Source organism: Sinocyclocheilus rhinocerous, unplaced genomic scaffold, assembly GCF_001515625.1.
Source record: "Sinocyclocheilus rhinocerous isolate Xijiao unplaced genomic scaffold, SAMN03320098_v1.1 scaffold182, whole genome shotgun sequence".
Taxonomy (NCBI): domain Eukaryota; kingdom Metazoa; phylum Chordata; class Actinopteri; order Cypriniformes; family Cyprinidae; genus Sinocyclocheilus; species Sinocyclocheilus rhinocerous.
This window is the reverse complement of record NW_015655576.1, coordinates 1,752,328-1,774,802: the sequence shown is the minus strand read 5'-3', so window position 1 is coordinate 1,774,802 and position 22,475 is coordinate 1,752,328. Positions and strand designations below refer to the sequence as shown.

The following is a 22,475-nucleotide window of genomic DNA, read 5'->3' as shown; positions in this document are numbered from 1 at the left end:
AAAAAATCTTACATATTTTACCTTTAATGTTCAAAATGGCATACTATTATACTACACTTATTCTGACTTTGCAGTATATGTGTTGTGCACCAATTTCCTAATTTATGATATTTTACACAAGTAGAACTTGGATTTAAAGTGCAAAATAGCCATTTTTATTTATGCTAACTGCATGCCACCTGCTGAATTAAACATGCAACTTTATGAGGTCATGGCAATCATGGCAATGTAGCATCCCACTAATTAGAAACAATTACTACTGAATAATGCATTTTTTTTAAATAACCATATGCTATATTATTAAGCATTAGAATTAGATTTTATTTTTATATTTTCTGTTTTCACTTTAATTTTAAGTTTTTATTTATTAATTGTAATTATTTTAGTACTTAAATTTAAACAAAATGAACAAAATTGTCATTGATGTTGAAAGACCCGAAACACCCGATGATTCCAGGAACATCACTGATGATGTGTCCAGCGGCATCAGAAGATGTATGTGCACAACTAAAACCCTGAGTTATCAGTGACGGCCAGGAAAGACAACCATGAAGAGTGTGGTGACAACTGGAGAGACAGTGACAGCTCGGAGAGAAGGCTACCGGGGCAGAACGGGCTGGCAACCCAATCTGTGTCCTCTGTGAGGAGGGCTCCCAAAAAAGCTACAAAGAATTCAATGGCGAAACGCAGGAGGGGCCAGGCCCGGAGTCACCCCACAGCGCCCGGAACCTCCACGTGTTGCAAACAAATCCCCCCAACATTAAGTTCAGCAGGAGACGGATCAAATGGCCAGCAGCTAGCATGACTGCACTGTGGGAGCAGTTTGATGAAGATGTCAACCAGATTTTGGAGGCAACAGTTAAGGGAGAGGCTGACGGAAAGCTGCAAGCCATGACAACCATTATTGTCAGTATGGGAGCCGAACGGTTTGGAGAAGAGGAGAAAAGTACGAGAACACCTTACTCCAAGAATTATAGAGCAGTGAGAATTCATAACATCAGACAGGAGATGAGAGCGCTGAAGTCCCAGTTCAAGGAGGCAGGAGAGAGTGAGCGCATTGGCTTAGCTCAGCTGATGTGTATCCTGCGAAAGAAGATCAGGGTCCTCCGCCGAGCAGAGGGGCATCGGAGGCGCCATCGTGAAAGGGCTCGAAGACGTGCTGCTTTTATAGCCAGTCCCTTTAAGTTCACTAAGGAGTTGCTGGGGCAGAAGCGCAGTGGAAAGCTGGTCTGTTCACAGGAAGAAATGGATCAATATCTGAGTAATACATACAGTGATCCAAAGAGAGAAGAGAAGTTGGGACAGTGTGACATCTTAATAGACCCTCCTGGACCAGAGACACAGTTTGACTCGTCAGAGCTGCAGTTGAAGGAAGTCAGAGAGGTGATTCGCAAGGCAAGGGCAGGTTCTGCACCTGGACCAAGTAAGACCTCATACAAAGTGTACAAAAACTGCCCCAAACTCCTGTTTCGTCTGTGGAAGATTCTGCGAGTTTTCTGGAGAACACAAGTAGAACTTGGATTTAAAGTGCAAAATAGCCATTTTTATTTATGCTAACTGCATGCCACCTGCTGAATTAAACATGCAACTTTATGAGGTCATGGCAATCATGGCAATGTAGCATCCCACTAATTAGAAACAATTACTACTGAATAATGCATTTTTTTAAAATAACCATATGCTATATTATTAAGCATTAGAATTAGATTTTATTTTTATATTTTCTGTTTTCACTTTAATTTTAAGTTTTTATTTATTAATTGTAATTATTTTAGTACTTAAATTTAAACAAAATGAACAAAATTGTCATTGATGTTGAAAGACCCGAAACACCCGATGATTCCAGGAACATCACTGATGATGTGTCCAGCGGCATCAGAAGATGTATGTGCACAACTAAAACCCTGAGTTATCAGTGACGGCCAGGAAAGACAACCATGAAGAGTGTGGTGACAACTGGAGAGACAGTGACAGCTCGGAGAGAAGGCTACCGGGGCAGAACGGGCTGGCAACCCAATCTGTGTCCTCTGTGAGGAGGGCTCCCAAAAAAGCTACAAAGAATTCAATGGCGAAACGCAGGAGGGGCCAGGCCCGGAGTCACCCCACAGCGCCCGGAACCTCCACGTGTTGCAAACAAATCCCCCCAACATTAAGTTCAGCAGGAGACGGATCAAATGGCCAGCAGCTAGCATGACTGCACTGTGGGAGCAGTTTGATGAAGATGTCAACCAGATTTTGGAGGCAACAGTTAAGGGAGAGGCTGACGGAAAGCTGCAAGCCATGACAACCATTATTGTCAGTATGGGAGCCGAACGGTTTGGAGAAGAGGAGAAAAGTACGAGAACACCTTACTCCAAGAATTATAGAGCAGTGAGAATTCATAACATCAGGCAGGAGATGAGAGCGCTAAAGTCCCAGTTTAAGGAGGCAGGAGAGAGTGAGCGCATTGGCTTAGCTCAGCTGATGTGTATCCTGCGAAAGAAGATCAGGGTCCTCCGCCGAGCAGAGGGGCATCGGAGGCGCCATCGTGAAAGGGCTCGAAGACGTGCTGCTTTTATAGCCGATCCCTTTAAGTTCACTAAGGAGTTGCTGGGGCAGAAGCGCAGTGGAAAGCTGGTCTGTTCACAGGAAGAAATGGATCAATATCTGAGTAATACATACAGTGATCCAAAGAGAGAAGAGAAGTTGGGACAGTGTGACATCTTAATAGACCCTCCTGGACCAGAGACACAGTTTGACTTGTCAGAGCTGCAGTTGAAGGAAGTCAGAGAGGTGATCCGCAAGGCAAGGGCAGGTTCTGCACCTGGACCAAGTAACACCTCATACAAAGTGTACAAAAACTGCCCCAAACTCCTGTTTCGTCTGTGGAAGATTCTGCGAGTTTTCTGGAGAAGGGGAAGAATCCCAGAGCAGTGGCGAGTGGCTGAAGGAGTATGGATCCCAAAGGAGGAAAACTCAACTCATATAGATTAGTTCCGCATAATCTCCCTGCTGAGCGTAGAAGCGAAGATCTTCTTCAGTGCTGTCTCCAACCGGTTATGCACCTATTTGGCAGAGAACACCTATATCGATACGTCAGTACAGAAGGGTGGAGTTGCAGGTATTCCAGGCTGCTTGGAGCACACTGGCGTAGTGTGGGCTGGAGTGGCAGCTCATTATGGAGGCCAGAGAGAATAAGGGCAATTTATCGGTCTTATGGCTAGACCTGGCAAATGCGTATGGTTCCATTCCTCATAAGCTGGTGCAGCATACACTAACCAGGTACCATATCCCCAGCAGAATTACAGACCTCATCAATGATTATTACAGCAATTTCAGGATGAGGGTCTCTTTAGGAGCAACGACATAAAGCTGGCACAAGGTTGAGATTGGGATCATTACAGGATGTACTATTTCTGTCATACTGTTCTCACTATCCATGAATATGCTCACCAAGTCTGCTGAACCACAGTGCAGAGGCCCCACAACAAATTCAGCCCAGCGACAACCACCCATCAGGGCTTTTATGGATGATCTTACAGTCACCACAGAATCAGTCCCAGGATGTCGGTGGATTTTACAGGGCCTAGAGAAGCTAATGGAGTGGGCCCGTATGCATTTCAAACCTGCCAAATCAAGATCATTGGTACTGAAGAAAGGGAAGGTGGAAGATAAACTAAGATTCCACATTGCAGGCACAACCATCCCAACTATTTCAGAAAAGCCAGTCAAGAGTCTAGGCAAGGTGTTCGACAGTTCTTTGAGAGACACAAGATCGACCCATGCCACCTGTACAGACTTAGAATGTTGGCTGAAATCTACAGACAATTCTGGCTTGCCAGGGAAGTTTAAAGCCTGGGTGTACCAGCACGGCATTCTCCCTAGAATTCTGTGGCCCCTTCTTGTATATGAAGCACCGATTACAACAGTTGAGATCTCTGTGGAAGATTCTGCGAGTTTTCTGGAGAAGGGGAAGAATCCCAGAGCAGTGGCGAGTGGCTGAAGGGGTATGGATCCCAAAGGAGGAAAACTCAACTCATATAGATCAGTTCCGCATAATCTCCCTGCTGAGCGTAGAAGTGAAGATCTTCTTCAGTGCTGTCTCCAACCGGTTATGCACCTATTTGGCAGAGAACACCTATATCGATACGTCAGTACAGAAGGGTGGAGTTGCAGGTATTCCAGGCTGCTTGGAGCACACTGGCGTAGTGACGCAGCTCATTAGGGAGGCCAGAGAGAATAAGGGCAACTTATCGTTCTTATGGCTAGACCTGGCAAATGCGTATGGTTACATTCCTCATAAGCTGGTGCAGCATACACTAACCAGGTACCATATCCCCAGCAGAATTACAGACCTCATCAATGATTATTACAGCAATTTCAGGATGAGGGTCTCTTTAGGAGCAACGACCTAAAGCTGGCACAAGGTTGAGATTGGGATCATAGAACTAGAGAAGTGTTACAATACAGGGACTCAAGAGACCAGAAAGTAGCCAAAGCAGGGATCCAAGTGAGGACTGGCAGAAAATGGAAGGCAGAAGAGGCTGTTCAGAAGGCAGAGGCAAGGTTGCGGCACAGGAGGCTGGTGGGAGTAGTTACACAAGGCAGAGCTGGGCTGGGATCCTTTCCGACGCCACACGTGAACCTCAGCAGAAGGAAGAAAAGGAACAGCCTTGTTCAGGAGGAGGTGAGAGCAACTGTGGAGGAGATTAGATCCTGCAGGGCAGTGGGAATGAAACAACAAGGAGCCTGGACGAGATGGGAGAAAGCAATAGATAGGAAAGTTACCCGGACGGAGCATTGGAAGGCTGAGCCATACCGTATTAAAGGGGTCCTATTATGCTTTTTCACTTTTTTAATTTTAGTCAGTGTGTAGCGTGTTGAAAGGGCAAAGCGGTCCCGACCCTCCAAGCAGAGAATTAACTTCATCAGTGCTGGAGAGCAGCCTACTTCAACGAAGAGGAAATCTGCCAGCATACTGGCCTCTGCAAGGGACTGGCAACTGCTAGTGGAACTAGAAAAACAGCTGAAGTTCCCTAGTCATATTGTAGTTACCACTCTGCGACCAGACATCATCCTCGTATCGGAATCCACAAAACAAGTTGTGCTGCTGGAACTGACCGTCCCTTGGGAAGATCGCTTGGAAGAAGCTTTTGAAAGGAAGCTCTCCAAGTATGAAGGACTCGTCAGCGACTGCAAGCAGGCAGGATGGAGAGCGAGGTGCATCCCAGTTGAAGTTGGATGTAGGGGGTTTGCAGAACGTTCCTTGGCCAGAGCATACAGAGAGCTGGGCATTGAGGGAGCGAGCAGGAGGGTAGCTATACGCAGCACCACTGAAGCAGCAGAAAGGGCTTCAAGGTGGCTATGGCTCAAAAGAGGAGAGCCATGGAGTGCTAAGTAGCTAGTCAGCTGGACACAAGCTTGGGTCTGATCAGTCCCAGCTGGGTCACCTGGAGGAGGGTGTATGATGTTGAATACATACATATAAATGTACTTCCATTTATTTTAAGTAATGATTTTTTAAAATGGTTTTAGTTTTAGTTAACTATAATTACCTTGCCCAATGCATTGTGTCATGGTTATTTATTGCACGTGCAGCTAAATTTAGTGGTTCATTCAAATTCAAAAAACTTTATTGTCTATTACATAATAATAGAAATTTGTCTTCAGTTCAAGTCTCACACACATCCAAAAATTCATTTAAAAAAAACCAAATTATTACAAAACATAAGACACTAATACCATCCTGGTATTCCATGTATACTGCGCACAACAAAAATTAGTATGAGTGGTAAAGATTTTATTTTATTAATTTTTTTCTTCAAAGGGTGAAATGAATGAAAGATTCATTAGAACATTTGCTTGTGCTGTTCCTCTTGGACTGAACTGTCATTGGGCCGTTTTTCTTCTTTACATAGGCAGGTGAATGGACACTACATCACCGAACAGGAAACACATCAAAGAGAATCCTCTAAGTGTCTAATGTCCTGCGGGAATTTGGTTATAAATCATCTTTGATTAGTCATATACAGTATGTGGAAAAATAAACAGTTCAGTTTAGCCCACAACACTCACACACACATACATGCATACATGGAAAAATTAGACTACATACTTCCTATGATCATATTACTAGATCTGAATCTGTCAGTCTATAATTATAGTGTGCATGAAGTTCTCAAATTTGATGCTTTGAGTTCCAGCTGAATTTTAAAAACTCCAAAAGTCAGAGGAATGTTTGAACTGTAATCAGATCATGGCTTTATTTCCTGTTCCATTAACTCCTTTGAATTTTTGTGGAATTCCATTATTCAGAGAGATTGTGATCTGCTGACCTGATCTGGTGCTCTCCTGATTGACCTCTGCACCTCCTTTCCTCTGATCCTTTCATTCTTGTTTTCTCATTAGAGTTGGCAGCACATCCCAGTCCTCGACCCAAGCAGGTCAGGATTCAACTGTAATGTGGATGTTCATACATTGATACTGCCATACAGGGATTCGTTTGGGACACAAAGATGACATGTTAGCAGTTATACAATTTAAGATTGAATATCAACGTGTTCTCACAGTAATGGTCGGGGGCAAATCAGTTAAATGATTCATGACAGGGTGGGGTGGTAAAGGCGGGTCGCTGGTAATGAAATCTACTGAGACTCCAGTTGCAAATCTGCTCCAAATAAACTGACTGTAAAAAATAAAAATAAAAATAAACCTATTGTGGTGCAAACAAACAAACAATTAAAGGAACATAAAAAGCAAGATAATTCAAACTTTTAAATCATGCAAAGAATTTACAAAGCCTTATTACGAAAGTTAAATTAAAAAGCCTCATTTTAACTAAACCTAAATTTAGTTAAAAAATGCAAATAAATTAATATACTCTATTACTAAAATTAAAAAGCATAATTATTAAAAACAGATAATACAAAAAAATCATGTAAAAATAAAATTCTAAAAGTCTAACATTATAATGCTATTATAAAAACCTGAAAATTAATTCCTTTAAAGCATGCAAAATAAAAAGTTTAATATGTAAAAACATAAATAAAAACACTAATTTCATTAAAACATGCAAAACAATAGTTAAAGCAACATTAAAGGCAAGATAATTCAAACTTTTAAAACATGCAACGAATTTTTTTTAATCTTATTGAAGTTACATTTAAAGGGGTCATATGATGTGATTTCAAGTTTTCCTTTCTTTTCGTCACCTGGTGATGCCATGTTGTAAACAAACCACCTTAAGCGGCTAAGCTAACACGACTTAGCATAGTTTCATTTTAGGCTAAGCTACCAAATAGCTTTAACAATTAGGGGTTAGCACCCCTTTACTTGAAGCTTTTAAATACAGCATGTGTGTATGCAGTGTGAAGTAATTTGAATTTAACCTAATCCCTGGTTTCTGATTTTTCCCTTTCTTTTCCTTCTTTTTCTTCTCTTTCTATGTTTCCCAATCTTTAATTCGTCTCAGCGAATTTAACTATCTTATATGTATCCTTCCTGAATGCTATTGCTCAGTTACAATCTAACTAAAGATAAATTTAATTGTTGTTTAACTCTCTAAGTGGCAAAGTGAATAACGCGCTACGGAGGGTTTTAGTCACACATGGCAAAATCACAGCATGGGAGCTGAACACGCAGCTTATTGATTTTGTCTTGTCGCTCCGGGACAGGGCATCACAGTATGGTAAGGGGAGTAACATTTCCATGACACGCTTGAGGTATTCGGCCAATCACAACGCTCTGGATAGCTGGCCAATCAGAGCACACCTCGCTTTTCAGACCGATGAGCTTTGTAAAAATCGACGCGTTTCAGAAACCTTAAACCGCATAAACACATTTCATTACACCAAATACACCAAATAATGTTCTTTTTAGCAACATCATATGACCCCTTTAAAAAGTTAAAATAGACAATTCAAACAAAGTTGGTAAAAAGGTAACATTTAAAACATGTAAAAATTAATAAATACATAATTCCATTAGTAAAATTAAAAAGCATAATTGCTAGAAAACAGACAAATAAAAGAAAATTAATACCTTTAAATCATGCAAACTATTGCAATGCTATTAGAAAGAAATAGAAAATGAATTCCTTTAAAGCATGCAAAAAAAAGCTTCATATGTAAAAAATATAAATACAAACATTAATGCCCTTAAAACATGCAAATCAACTGATATGTAAAATAAAAAATGTCCTTAATAAAAACAGACAAAAATGGAAAGAAAATAGAGGTCTTAAAATAAGAGGTCATCAATTCAGCCTGAAGCTTTTATAATCAAGTATGTGTGTGTGTGTGTGTGTGTGTGTGTTTAAAGTGGTTGACTGGCAGGCTTGAGTACATTCCCCAGTTGATTTAGTGTAGTTAAGATCAGATGGAATGTGTCAAAGCCAAAAGCTCCAGTTTAATCTCGCTGGCCTCCCCTTCCTCTGACAACACAAGCTGACATCTGACTGACAGTGGGAGTAAAAGAGAGAGAGAGATCCGGGGTGAACGAGAGTCAAACAGACAGGAAGAATGATAAGGTGATCTAGAAAAGATCAAAGGGGGTTTCAAGAGACAAACAGATGCATTAAACAGTGACGAGACATTTAATGGTGTTCAGAAGCTTTTCTTTATTGGCCTAAAGATTTGAGTCACAGAATGTGTGTAAACGTTGGTGTGTGTGTGTGTGTGTGTGCATTTTATTTTGTAAAAACCAAGAAACAAAGCATGCACAATCGCTCCTTCCAAATTCACTCAAATAACCTCCAACATATTCATCTAAATAAACTAAACTGCAAAAAACCAACACGGCCCGAATCAGTTTTCTAAAGTGTTTTTGAAAAATCACATACCCTGCCTTTAAGTCACGACAAACAAACAATGGCTCTCTCAAAACCTACAGCACTTTTGAGGCTCATAGGTGAATTATACAGGTAAATGTTTTGAACACACAAACAGTGGCCAAAATGCTGTTGTAGGCAGGTACTGAGAACAAATTTTATAATTTCTATTCAATTCTAGAACATTTCCATAAGTACTTCATACTAAACTAGTGAATCACACACAAAAATGTCACATTTCACCCCAAAATTGAATTATATTTTTCATAAATAAATTCAAACCTATTTTTAAGACCATTTTTGGGACATTTTTGCTTTGTGTTTGTATTATTTTCATGACAATTGTGTGCATTTCTCCACAATATTCTCGATACTGTACTACAAAAAATCTTTCCCACAAAATTAGCGTACTTACCATTATTCTAAATTTTTTTTAATTTACTTTTTCCCATTTCTGGTCAATGTTGGATCACATCCATTAGTCACTTGTCACATTTCACTCTAAAATTTAATTATTTTGTTCATAAATCAATTTAAACATATTTTGAAGAGCATTTTTAGGATGTTTGCATTATTGTTTTGACAACTGCGTACATTTCTCCAAAATATGATGAATACTGTACCACAAAAATAAAAATCTTATTCCCATTTCCTTCCCCAAAATGTATTATAATTCCCAAAATTGTCAATTTTGTATTTTTTATTTACTGTTTTATAGTAAAAATATTTTTTTATTATTATTTAAATCAGCATAAATTAAAGTTAGTACAAAAAAATACTACTCCAAATCTCAATGGTCCTAAAAATAAGCTTCATACAGTAAATATGGTACATATGCATATGAAGCCTATGATGTGTGTGTGTGTGTGTGTGTGTGTTTTGGGGAATCGGGGTGAAATACGACCTGGAAATGTTCTTGACAGGTTTCATGAGATTCACCCAAACTTGTCATGGCCTCAGGATGTAAGAGCATGTGTGTGGATGTGCATTTGTGTGTAATACAATTGCATTGTAAAGAATAAAAGAAAAGCAACAGCATACAGATTTAACTCTTACAACACATTAAGACTTCAGCGAGACTCCCATGAAAACCCCTTTTATAGCTGTCCTCTATTAAAACTTGTGTCTTAAAATGTAACAAACCCCTTCCCATTAATTCCAGCTGCAGAAGCACAACTCAGAGAAGGTTAAGGGATGGAACAGCCAAGAAGAAAATATCACTATAGAACAGCAAAAAAACGCTTTTCAATAAACAGATTTCGCATCAGAGGGTCAGAGCTCTCGAACAAGACGGCAAACTGACCCACGTGGGGTAAAACACAGCACGCTAAACACAGCTAAAAGGCAAAGGTTAAAAAATTCTTTCCTCTATGTAAACATATTCATATACTTATACCATCTGTAATATTACCTTCCTGTTCAACGCTGAATGGCAAGTGTACAAAATGCATCTCTGGTCTGCATGCATCATGTATTGTAGGACATTTACACATGCCGCATGAAGATGTTTCATATCAGTCCATTTAGGCACCTCATTTCCTCTCCTAATCTGCAGAAATAAAGCTTTGTGATAGCATAGGTCAATTCAAAGTGCACATAAGAAAAAGAAAATCACATAAAGGAAAAAAGCAGAAAGGTGGAGCACTTGTGCTTCTTGCAATAAAAAAAAACTGAATGCTTGACTGCATAAAATAAGTTGTTTTTTATTATTATCTACTGTCGACCCTGTTCAGAGCAACTCAACTAGAGTTAAGCTAATGATTTAAGCAAAACTGATGAAGTACCTCACACATTATTTTATGCAACCAGGCACCCAAGTAACCTGACAGAGGTCTAGACAAGTGTCAGATGGTTGGGTTAGACTGTGAGGGAAATGAAGCTGTTATATCTCTGAATGTTCCTCTTGAGGATCTCAGAGCAGGGCCCGAGGACACGCTCGAAACGTGGCCTGTCCAGCTTCACGCACTTGAGCGGACCTCTGGCCACGACAGTGGCCGCACGGGGTCTGTTCAGTAGCAGCGCTATCTCACCTGAACAAATAAAACAAATGCACATAGATTAGCTTAATGACTTGATTCAAAGGTTACACATCATAAAAATCAATTTGGATTTTTCTCACTTTTTTCCCTCTGACATAAAATCGATCTTACATACTCTAACATTCAAAACTCAAAATATCCCAGTGCATCCAGGCTATTAATTAATACTAGGTTGACAAAAGAATTCACAAATCCGTTATGGCATCAGGTCTGGTGTCCCTCAGGGCTGTTTTGGTATCGCTTAGCAAATGGCTGCAATATAACAAAGAGTGAAAAATTTAAGGGGGTCTGAATACTTTCCGTACCCACTGTACATAATTAACAACACCTATTCAATACTTAGTAACCTGGCTATCCCTAATGAACAAATGTGAACTATGCCGCTAAATAGAGGTCAGCTGGTCGTAGCAAAGGTTTATTTACATATAGAAGTCTTAAAGGTACAGTAGCAAAAACAGTCAGTCTAATTCAGACAGAGTGGAAACAGATATGGTTTTGCACTGTTTTTGCAAGAACATTGAATGTGTATAATGACACAAATGTGTAGATTATGACCCTTTTAAAGGACAAAAAAAATCTAAAAATTGTGATAAAATAATATGTTATTTTACTAAATGTTTGAAAATAAAAGAGAATAATTATTTGAGAATAATTTTCAAAATAATTAAATATAACATTTAGTAGTAATTAGTGTAATGATAATCATCATCATCATAATTATTATAAATACAAGTAAAACAATAATTAGAATAATGTTAAGTATGTAAATGTTACATAAATTTTGTGTGAAAAAACTAAAACATGGCAAAAATCATAAATATATAATAAATGAAACATTTTCAAAATAATTAAATGTAATAACATTTAGTTGTAATTGGTGTAATGATCATCATCATCATTATTATAAATAATATATTAATGAAAATAATTATAAAAATGTTATTACATTTTTTATTATTGTATTATTATGACTGTTTTTGCTGTTTGTGTAAGAACATTGACTTTATAAGTCAATGAAATGATACAAATGTTTACATTTATGATCCCTTTAAAGAAAAAAAATCACAACAATAAAGTATTTAAAGACATTTAAACATTTAAAGACATTTAAAGGTACTTAATTTTTTTATGCATAATAAGTAATTAAGCCATTTGAGCAGCCTAACAGTGCAGCATTGACTCAATCCAATGGTTTGAGTTTGAGGAGGGACTATCTCATTGGCCAACCAATGGAAGATAGGGGAGTGTTTAGAAAATCTGTTTAAAACAATCACTATTTCTGCCATTCTGTTTGGTGACACTAGTGTTGCAGAAATGTCTCACCCCATCTTTAAGCAGTCATCAGTTAAAATTCACTGCCTTTGCTGTATGCTGATAACATAAACACACCGCTTTGAAATTATACAGTCACAATACAAAAAGCAGTGTCTCGCTATATAATGTAAATATTACTATACTCACTATGTCGTGTGATAAACCAAAGATCAGTGCGCCTGTGGTGCAGCAGTGTAAACCGCACTGACGGTAAACAAGCACACAGATCTATATTCTGCAAGCCCTGCACATGAAGAACTGCCACCTGTTAGGAAAGCTACTCTTCCTGTCTGGCTCAGGCACTTCTGTTCTCTTATTTACAAGACTCTGGCACAACGTTGCAGGCTCTGCGATCCTCACAACACTCACCGAAGTAGTCAGATGGACCCAGGCGGCCCACTTCAACATATTCCTCATTATCAGACCTGCGCTGCAGAACAGATGCTGTACCCTGGGAAGAGAAAGAGAAAGTGATATGCAGATTTAATGAGGAGGAAAACTACCAAAAGACGAGAAAAAGGAGACAGAAAAGCCTAGCTCACGGTGTCGAGTTTGAGACACGTCAGAAGGATTAGTGAAAAAGAGATTCTTTGCTTTAAATGCCTGCAGGTGTACAGGATTTAGACAACTCTGGGACTCGCAAGACACACACACGAAAACACGTCATAGACCGACACACACACATACATACACGCACACCTGGGCCTGTCAGTGTTGAGATTTTTAAACAGTTATAGAGTTCCACTGCATGCAGCGGCCCACACTGCAATGCAAAAACTCATTTAGAAAGATAAACAAGGAGACACACACGTTCCGTCACATTTGTCACATCAAGGACAAATTACCCACAATCCAACAGTAAAAGGAGGGAGGCTCACAGGCCAGGGCTTTTCTATTCGTAGTCACTTTACAGACATTGAAAACACTAAAAGCAGTTAATCAATACAAAATGAAGTATGTAAAAATGCAAAAAAGCACGGAAAACAATAATTGGAATAATGTACAGTAAGTGATGTAAATATTTTTTTAAAAGTAAAACAGGCAAAAAAATCAGTAATATAAGAGAAGTTAAACAAATGTGCATAAATTATAAAAAAATAATAATTAAACATAATAGTATTTAGTAATAATTAATAATTATAACATTAATAATAATAATAATTATTATTATTACAAGATTTATTAAAAATGTAAATATAAGTAATAAAAGTAAAACAGGCAAAAATCTGTAATATAAGAGAAGTTAAACACGTGCCTAAATATAAAAATAATAATTAAATATAGTATTTGGTAATAATGAATAATTATTATATTAAATATGACTAAATAAATATATAAATTGAGATAAATTACATAAATATAAATGTAAATATAATAATAATAATAACTAATTAAAAACGAATAAAAATTAGTTTAAAAACTAATTATTAAATCAAATAAAAATACATAATTTTAGTGTTAATAGACTTATATTATTAAATATTTATTTATAAACCAGTGTCAGTCTAGTGTGGATAATTACTGAAATAGCACCTGTCAAAGTCTTCAATAACAGATTATTGTCCACTGACCAGTGCTGTAGCTGGTAGCACTATTGGATCTCCTTGATACATAAGTAGAATAATACAAGGTCCTTATGTGACTATAATCTTGTGAGCAAATGTGGGGGTTGGTAGCAGGTCAAGAGGTCATCTACAGACTCTTTTGCTGTGTCACTCAGGGCTTTGCACGTCAATAGCAACAATTTGTATCCTATTCGTAATTTAGATGAAGAGAGAAACCATGGACTAGTTTTTAAATGTCATTGAGGAACTTTATGATTAAGTGATGTTACATATGTGAGAGCAAGGAGTTCTACAGATACTGCTGATGTGGGTTTCAAACAACAGCCCAGTTACAACCAGATCTTAGAGAACAACACTAGCGATTAAAGCTATTCCATAAAAGTCTAATAAAAAATAAATAAATAAATAAATAAAGGAACTTACTTGCATGTTTAATTTTGATTGCATTTAATTTCCTTATTAGTGGAAATCAATGTAATGCATACAAATTGTTACTAAGAGAGAGCACATACAGTGAGAAGAGGCCTAGCACTTGATGGACGCCAGACCTGAGCTGTTTGTTCTCAAAGGAGTTGTTGTCTACACTCAAACTGTTAATGGACACTGACATGATTTTAACAGCGTTGCTGAAGACTAAAGCGGCACTTGTCAAAGTTGTCAATAACATACTGCCCACTGCCCATGGCTGTATCTCACTTGTAGTACTACTCTTTGGAGCTTTCAGCACACAGTTGACCCCATTGACCTTAACATCCTGTTAGGAAGACTTGAAAATCACGGGTCAAGTATGAAAATTAAGGGTCTAGGATAGTGTCCATCAAAGTTGTATCCTGGAGTTATTATTTCTATCATTATAAACATTCAACTTCCACTGCTTCACTGATTAAACACAATTATGCACCTTCAAAACAAAAGGGTTCGTTTGTACTGTTTTCCACAACTGTAAAGATCCCGGTGTTATGGTCAATTTTGTGCTAAAACATCTTAGAACACCCCAGGAGCAGCATAGCAACAACCAACCATAACATTCAGTCACATAACAAGGTGCTAAAATCATTTAGAACACTTTTGAAATTGCATAGCAACACCCTAGAAACTACATAGTAAAGTGCTAAAACCTCTTAGAACACTATAGGCAGCACTGAAATATCCTAGCAACCTCCTATAACATTCTAGCAACCACAAAACAATGTGCTAAACCACTTAAAAACTTTAGAAATTGCATAGCAATATCCCAGCAATCACCCATAAGACTCTAGCAACCACAACACAAGATGTTAAAACCACTTTGAACCCTTTAGAAATTCCATAGCACCACCCTAGCAACCACCCATAACACTGTAGGAACCACATAACAAGGTGTTGAAACAACTTTAAACACTTTATACATTGCACAGCAACACAACATAAATTCCTAAAACACTTCAGAAATTGCATGGTAACACTCTAGGAACCACATAAATTACTAAAACCTAGAACACTAGAACTTGCATAGCAACACACTAGCAACCAACAATAACTGTTTAGCAACCACAGAAGATGCTAAAACCACTTAGAACACTTCAGAAATTGCATAGCAACACCCTAGCAACCACCAATAACAGTCTAGCAACCATAATAACAGAGTGCTAAAACCACCCGTGGCAACCACCTATGTGGATAACTTTTTCATGGTTGAGCACTAGTCAGATTTTCTTCAGTAAATGTCAAAATCAGGTCTAAGACTATGAAATTTCACTGCTAACTTACAAATCTCTGCCATATAATCTGTAAGACTACCTGACAGATCTCCAAACACCCTACTGCCTGCTGTGTCTCCTTCAATCACAGGATGCATGCCTCTTCCATGCACTGTACGAACATCTGCTGGTGGAAAGGCATTATGTTACAGAGGTCCACAGCTGTGGGACTGCCTCACTGCCCATATGAAGAATCAGACACGCTGCCAACATCTTATTCATCGTCTAGAACACAAACATTCCAGTTCAGTCGAGCATAGAGCTAAGGTAACTCATGCATTCAGCCTACCATTTTTACCTGAGGGCATCAAGCTCAATTGGGCACCAAAGACACAGAGAGTTTGGGATGCCAATGTTGTTGACTTGCTGTTTACTCACATTCAGTAAAGTCTGGTTGTGGCGTCTGGGCGGGCAGCTCTACACCTCTGTCTCTTTTAGGAGAAACATGCCATCTAATTTGCCTTAATGCATAAAAGCTCTTTCTGATTCTGAAATACATATGAATCTTCTCCTCTGCATCTCCTGCATTGATGTGGGCATGTTAGGTATGCATATTTGTGCACGCTTTAATGGGATGAAGTAGGCAGAACTATCTTTTACGTTTTATTTTCTCACGCTCGTTCACACATCACTATTTATCTTACAAGTTACAAATTACTGATTAGTATAATTATTCTTTTGGCCAGAATGTAAGGCAGTAATCATGTATCCCAGTAATCCCAAAAAGCACTACAAACAGCTGAGAGTAAAAATCCATCCATCCATCTGTCTATCTATCTATCTATGGGCAGGTCATATTCATACAGAAAGATTGTTAGCACAGTCTGAGACTAGACATATATGTCTCACATACAAAAGTACAGTCCTTTGACCAGCTCTTACTTGCAATACTTATGCAATACTTCTCTGCGGAAGTCCATACTGCCAAATCTGCCTACTTCCACAATAAGATCAACAGCGCTCCAGACACACGTAATCTCTTCAAAACATTCAATTCTCTCCTCTGTCCCCCTCCACCACCTCCCACCACTTCTATAAGAGCTGATGATTTCGCCACATTCTTCACAGACAAAGCTAGAACAATCAGTAGTCAATTCTCAGCCCCACACATACAGGACTTCAAACCAACCACACCCACTGCTAAAACTCCCACCTTCTCCTTCTGGCCCCTCACTGAGGCAGAAGTATCAAAACTTCTCCTCTCCAGCCATCCTACAACATGCCCTCTGGACCCAATCCCCTCACACCTTCTCCAAGCAATTTCTCCTACACTCTTACCAGCACCCACACACATCATCAACACACCTCTCCTCACAGGCACCTTCCCCACTGCATTCAAGCAGGCTCGGGTAACCCCACTGCTCAAAAAACCTACATTAAACACTTACAGGTAGCTACAGACCTGTCTCTCTTCTTCCATTCATATCGAAAACCCTCGAATTAGTTGTTTTCAACTAGGTATCATTGTTTCTTTCACAAAACAACAAACTGGATGCTAACCAGTCAGGTTTCAGGAGTGGCCATTCAACTGAGACCGCGCTACTGTCAGTCACGGAAGCCTTGCGGATGGCAAAAGCTGATTCCAAATCATCAGTTTTTATTCTGCTGGATCTATCTGCCACGCCTACTTCCACTCACTACTACGAATCTACATCCCCTCCAGAAGTCTGAGATCTGCTAGTGAGCAACGCCTCGTGGTACCATAACAGAGAGGCTCAAAATCACTTTCCAGAACATTCTCGTTCACCATTCCTGGCTGGTGGAATGATCTTCCCACCCCTATCCGGAATGCTGAATCCCTGACAATTTTCAAGCGACAGCTGAAAACTCATTGACTTCACCTTAAATAAAAAATAAAAAAATAATAATAATTTGTCTTTCTCTTTATTTATTCCTTCCCTTTCTAGTTGTACTTATTTGAACAATGCCTAAAACTTGGTATTACAAGCACTTCCTTTGTCTGTTTGCCTCTTTAAGAAGAATCGCTTTATGTATTCCCCAATTGTAAGTCGCTTTGGATAAAACTTAGGACTAAATGTAAATGTAATAACTTTAATGTGCAAAAGACCTAACCCTGTGAGAAAATGTGGAAACAAGTCAGAACATTGAATTTTTAATATGCCAGGGATGGCTTTCATCTTATTCCGATTTGAATGTGCCTATAATTATGTGGTACATAATGACAGAGTCCACTTTTTTCTTTAAAAAAAGCTTTTAAGCTATGTTTTAAGCTTTGAATGTTTCAGTGTGACCCCAGTGGATCAGCGTCCTGGTATGTGCAGGATCTTGGCTGGGGACGTGCTCTCCAGAGGTATGACATCATGGGGATGCCCTGGAGCTGTTGGTTTTGCATTACTATCAAATTAAAAGTCTCACAATGGGCAACACATTTTTTTGGTATCTGTGGGAAAACCTATTTAACACACAAAATACAAACACAAACACCCAAATGCAAACAATTCAGCAGACGTATGGCACAGAGATCTCTAACTGGCCCTCTGCTCTCACACGATTAAGACAGTCTGAGAGCAGCTGTATGGGTAATAAACCATATCATGAATCATCACATTTACCACGGCCCAAATTAAGATGATGGAATGTTATACGTGGTGAAATCAGTTAATGTGTGACGCATCAAATCATAGTTGCTCTGTGACTCAATCCAACAAACAACAAATGTATTCCAAAACAGATTTATAATAATTATAGTTATAAAAAATAAAAGAAAAAGAAAAATATAAATCATATTCATTTAGTTCAACAATGTACTAAAATAAATAAAACTAAAATGAAAATTAATATAAACTATATAGACATAATAAAAAAACTAAAAATGACAAAAACACAAAAAATACTAAAATAAAATAAAAAAAAATATTAATAAAAATGATAATAGTGTCTTAATGATACTAAAAAAACACGGTTTCAAACACAGAGTATGACATGCATAAATATAATAATATATACATAACTCTCAGAGACAGAGAGATGTTTTTTTTCTTCATCTTTCTCTTGTAAGTTTGGTGTAAATTGCCAAAATGTGCAATAAAGACTAATAAATAAAGAAATAATAAAGAGGCAATTTAATAACAAATCCTCATTGGACTGAAATTGTATTGGTTGTAGTAGGTACAGTTATTGGCTTTAGTCTTAAATGCTTAAAGATTACGCAGCATTAAAATGCAGTGCATGTACTCATTGCAACAAGCTCATTGGGGGAAAAAAATAATCCGAGATGACAGATAATGCAAGAGAAATGTCAATTATGCACATAATTATATCTTTACAGAAAAGTACCAATACAAACTGGACTAAGATGATGCCTTAGAAGGGAGCAGCCTATGTAGACAGGGTGACCATTTGTCCAGTTTTTCCCAGACATGTCCTGGCCAGGATTTCTAAATTCTAAAATGCATTTTGCTGAATTAGTATGACCAATGCAGGCATTGTACATAATTGACATAATTGTATTATAGCGTGACAGAAGGTGGGATCTAGATAGATAGATAGATAGATAGATAGCATGAGGACTGTAGAAAGCACGTCAACAAAGGAAAACAGCCAAATCCCAGATATTTTAGGTTATTTAGAAATCCTGGCCAGGATATGTCCATGAAAAAGAATATGTATGGTCACCCTGATGTTGGAAGTAGACAGCAAGGCAGTTCCCTAGGCTTTGGAGCAGAACCATAATGTGATAAATCAATAACAAAATGTCAGTTTAAGGCTGCAAGCAACAAACTTTGTTTCAATACGTGTCCTGTGATCTTCCTATTTAGTGTGTAATTAGTCGTGGGTGTGTGTGTGTGTGTGTGTGTGTGTGTGTGTGTGTATGAATGATGGTCCAAACCACAAAAATGAAAGAGGTGAAATAACTAAAAGGAAGACGTTTCATTCACAGTGTCTGTCAAGACAAACAAGAAGCAAAAAGGAAGAACTATGGGACCAGAGCTGGACAATGACACCCACACATCTCTCCCTTCCCAAGCCTGTGTTAGTGTGTCTGTAAAGCCGTCCCTGGTTCCCTCGCTCAGGTCTGGAGTCTGGGCCTGACCCTGTGTGAAAGTCTGCAGCCCACATTCCATCACTGAACCGCTGGCCACCCCGCGCTGGGAATCAGGCAGAGACGGAGGAAGAGAGAGAGAGAGAGACACACAAACAAGCAGCGAGGCAGAGCCGTGTCTCATGCTAAAGTCATCTTCATTTATTTTTATCTGTCTCTCTGCCCTGCTCTTCCCTGACCCAGATGAACACAAGATGATAAAAATGCATATTGGAGTAGGAGAATACAAAAAAGCACAGAAAAAACGAAATAGAAAATAGAATAGCAAACAGAAAAAAAGAGAATAGAACAGAGCAAAGTGGATAGAACAATACAAAACAGAAATAAAAAACAGAGCAAAACAGAATAGATCTGAAGAAAAAGAGCAGAACAGAACATATAGAATATAACAAAAAAAATTACAATAAAACACCAAGCAGAATAGAACAGTAAAGAGTAAATAGAATAGAAACAGAATAGAACAAATACAATAGAGCAGAATAGAACAGAAAAGTGCAGAGCGAATAGAAAAGAATAGAACATGGAATAGAACAAAACTGAGCGACCTTTTTTTTCCAGCAAGTATGCACTGAAATACATAGTTCACATACATTTACACTGTTAGTAAAAAAAAATTATTTCTATAAATGCTGTTCCAACTTTCGATTCATCAAAGGATTCTGAAAAAAAATGTGTCAGTTTCTGAAGGATCATGTGACACTGAAGACTGGAGTAATGATGCTGAAAATTCTGCTTTGCATCACAGGAATAAATTACACTTTAAAACATTCAAATAGAAAGCACTTATTTTACACTGCAATAATATTTCACAATATTACTGCATTTTTGATCAAATAAATGCAGCCTAGGTGAGAATAAGAGACTTCTTTCAAAAACATCTTATCGACCCTGAACTTTTGAAAGGTAGTGTACAGTAAATACAAATAACTACAATAACTAGATAAGACCACAATAGAACTGGGTGAATAGAATAGAATAGAATAAAATAGAATAGAATAGATTCTGGCTAAAGACATTTCCTTTGGACACTAGATTTGCAAGTGCTTCTGTCTGTTTTTCTGAAGCCACACACACACACACACACTCACACACACACACACATCTGGACACAGCAGCAGGTTTCCCACACTTGCAGTCAGTCACACTCACACAGACTCAACACTGGCGAGCGTCTCCTTCCATTGGTCATCAGCGAAGAACTAACCTTTCTGCTACAAATGTGTGTTGTCCCAGATTCACTTTATACGGCTCATCAGTCTCAGATTTATAACATTCCCCAAAGGAAGAATTCTTACAAAAGCCTTTTCCAAACGCACATACTCACAACTTTACCTGAGCGTCATCAATCTCAAATCCACAATAAATCTAACAGATACTATAGTAATGCAACTTTTCACCTGTGTGATGTTTGGCTCCTCAACATCAGGAATGTTTTATCAAAATGATGAGCAGGTCAACACAAAAATCTAATTTCTCCTTCAATGGGATTTTTGTCTGCTAGGAATAAATCATCAATCCATTATATCTCCTCAACAAGCCTTGTGATTAAAGGAATCATTCATGTCTGTGGCACAAAAGTGGTTCAGGATGAGTTATGAACCAAAGTTTACTAGTTATTATTAGAGGTTTGTTCAAAACACCAACCCAAAGTTTGAGAAAAAATAGAAGTCATGCTTGCCTCAGGAATCACCATTAATAAGCAAGCAATAAACAGGTGGATTCATGGGAGCACAGGTCAGGAACAAGAGGCATCCAAATGAAGGTTTAGAGCTCTACTTCACTCAACAGCCTGATGATATTAGTTCTGCAACCTTCATGGAGGAGAGAATGAGAAGGAAAAAAGAGAGAGGTGCTGAAAATATGAGCACATGCACAGATGGGAAAAGAGCCCCCTCCAGACTTCACAACATCTTCATAAATGTGGAGTTAATCAAAATATTGTTCAAAGATCTGGCAGAGAATGAGAAGAATGCTGAATCAGCACCACGAGGGCTTTCAGAAATGTAAATGTGCTCTTTGGTGTTGACAGCACAAAGCGAGAGTGTCAGCTAACACAATAGAGGATAGAGAAAACAAGCAGAAATAAACTTGCATGCACAATATATTCAATATATAGTAGGACTCTACTGCAAACTACCTCACAATGTCATAATTCAATATTCACACAATTCAATTCAGAGTTTAAGTTTCATGATACTGATCCTAATTCAATACATTTCTGACAATGGGGATTGTCTGAAAACAACTCTAGGGCTCTCACGCATGACATAAAGCTCAGTTTGATCTATTTAGAAGGTGTGGAAAGAGTCAGATCAATATGAAATCAAGCAGGAATACCAAAAAACTAGATTTGCAAAAGTACTGGGAACTTTCTTTGGCCTACGTCAGATTGCATTGCAGTAAAAGTTAAAAAGTTGCTTTCGCCTTGTGAAACTATAGTGTGTAAGCAACTTTAGAAAGTGTCAGGACCAAACTCCTCAAGGAACCTTGGGCGGAACCAAGGAGAGCCATTCTCCTCTAGTCAGCCTGGAGGAACAAGTACTTAAAAGACTGTTAATGGGGTTACCAAAAAGGTAGGATTGTTCTTTCCTAGCTGTAATGAACAAAAAGAGTCATTTCTACGCATACCTCTGTAATAATGAAGAAATCATCTCCAGGATCTCCCTGCACTACGATCTTCTCTCCATCTTCAAACTGCACAGGCTCCAGGGCATCGGCCACAGTCAACCTCTCCCACTTATCAAGGGATTCTGCAAGACACAAACATTTAATGTTACGGAAGCCAAAAACGGAAAAATCTGATTTTCCTTTTCGGATCTTAAGGTACCTGAACAGCTACACTTAAAAGGGGTCATATGATGCGATTTCAATTTTTCCTTTCTCTTTGTTACAAGCAAGTGTTAAAAGCTCTTGGTGCATAAAGAAGATCTGTAAAGTTGCAAAGACTCA

General features: G+C 38.4%; 1 protein-coding gene and 1 pseudogene across 3 annotated transcripts in view; one reads left to right on the top strand and one right to left on the bottom strand.

The window, feature by feature from the left end:
- The first annotated feature begins 2,280 nt into the window (after nucleotides 1-2,280).
- On the top strand, nucleotides 2,281-5,447 carry LOC107718626 (uncharacterized; annotated as a pseudogene).
- Nucleotides 5,448-9,546: 4,099 nt separating this feature from the next.
- LOC107718609 (cAMP-dependent protein kinase type I-beta regulatory subunit) overlaps nucleotides 9,547-22,475 on the bottom strand; it is a 69,199-nt gene continuing 56,270 nt past the window's right edge. For all 3 annotated transcript variants that reach the window (XM_016525775.1, XM_016525774.1, XM_016525773.1), the window contains exons 9-11: nucleotides 22,155-22,276; nucleotides 12,529-12,610; nucleotides 9,547-10,836 (exon numbers count right to left, since the gene is read on the bottom strand). In XM_016525775.1, the coding sequence (XP_016381261.1) occupies nucleotides 10,664-10,836; nucleotides 12,529-12,610; nucleotides 22,155-22,276 (377 nt within the window). In that variant the 3' untranslated portion in view covers nucleotides 9,547-10,663. The remainder of the gene's footprint in view (nucleotides 10,837-12,528; nucleotides 12,611-22,154; nucleotides 22,277-22,475) is intronic.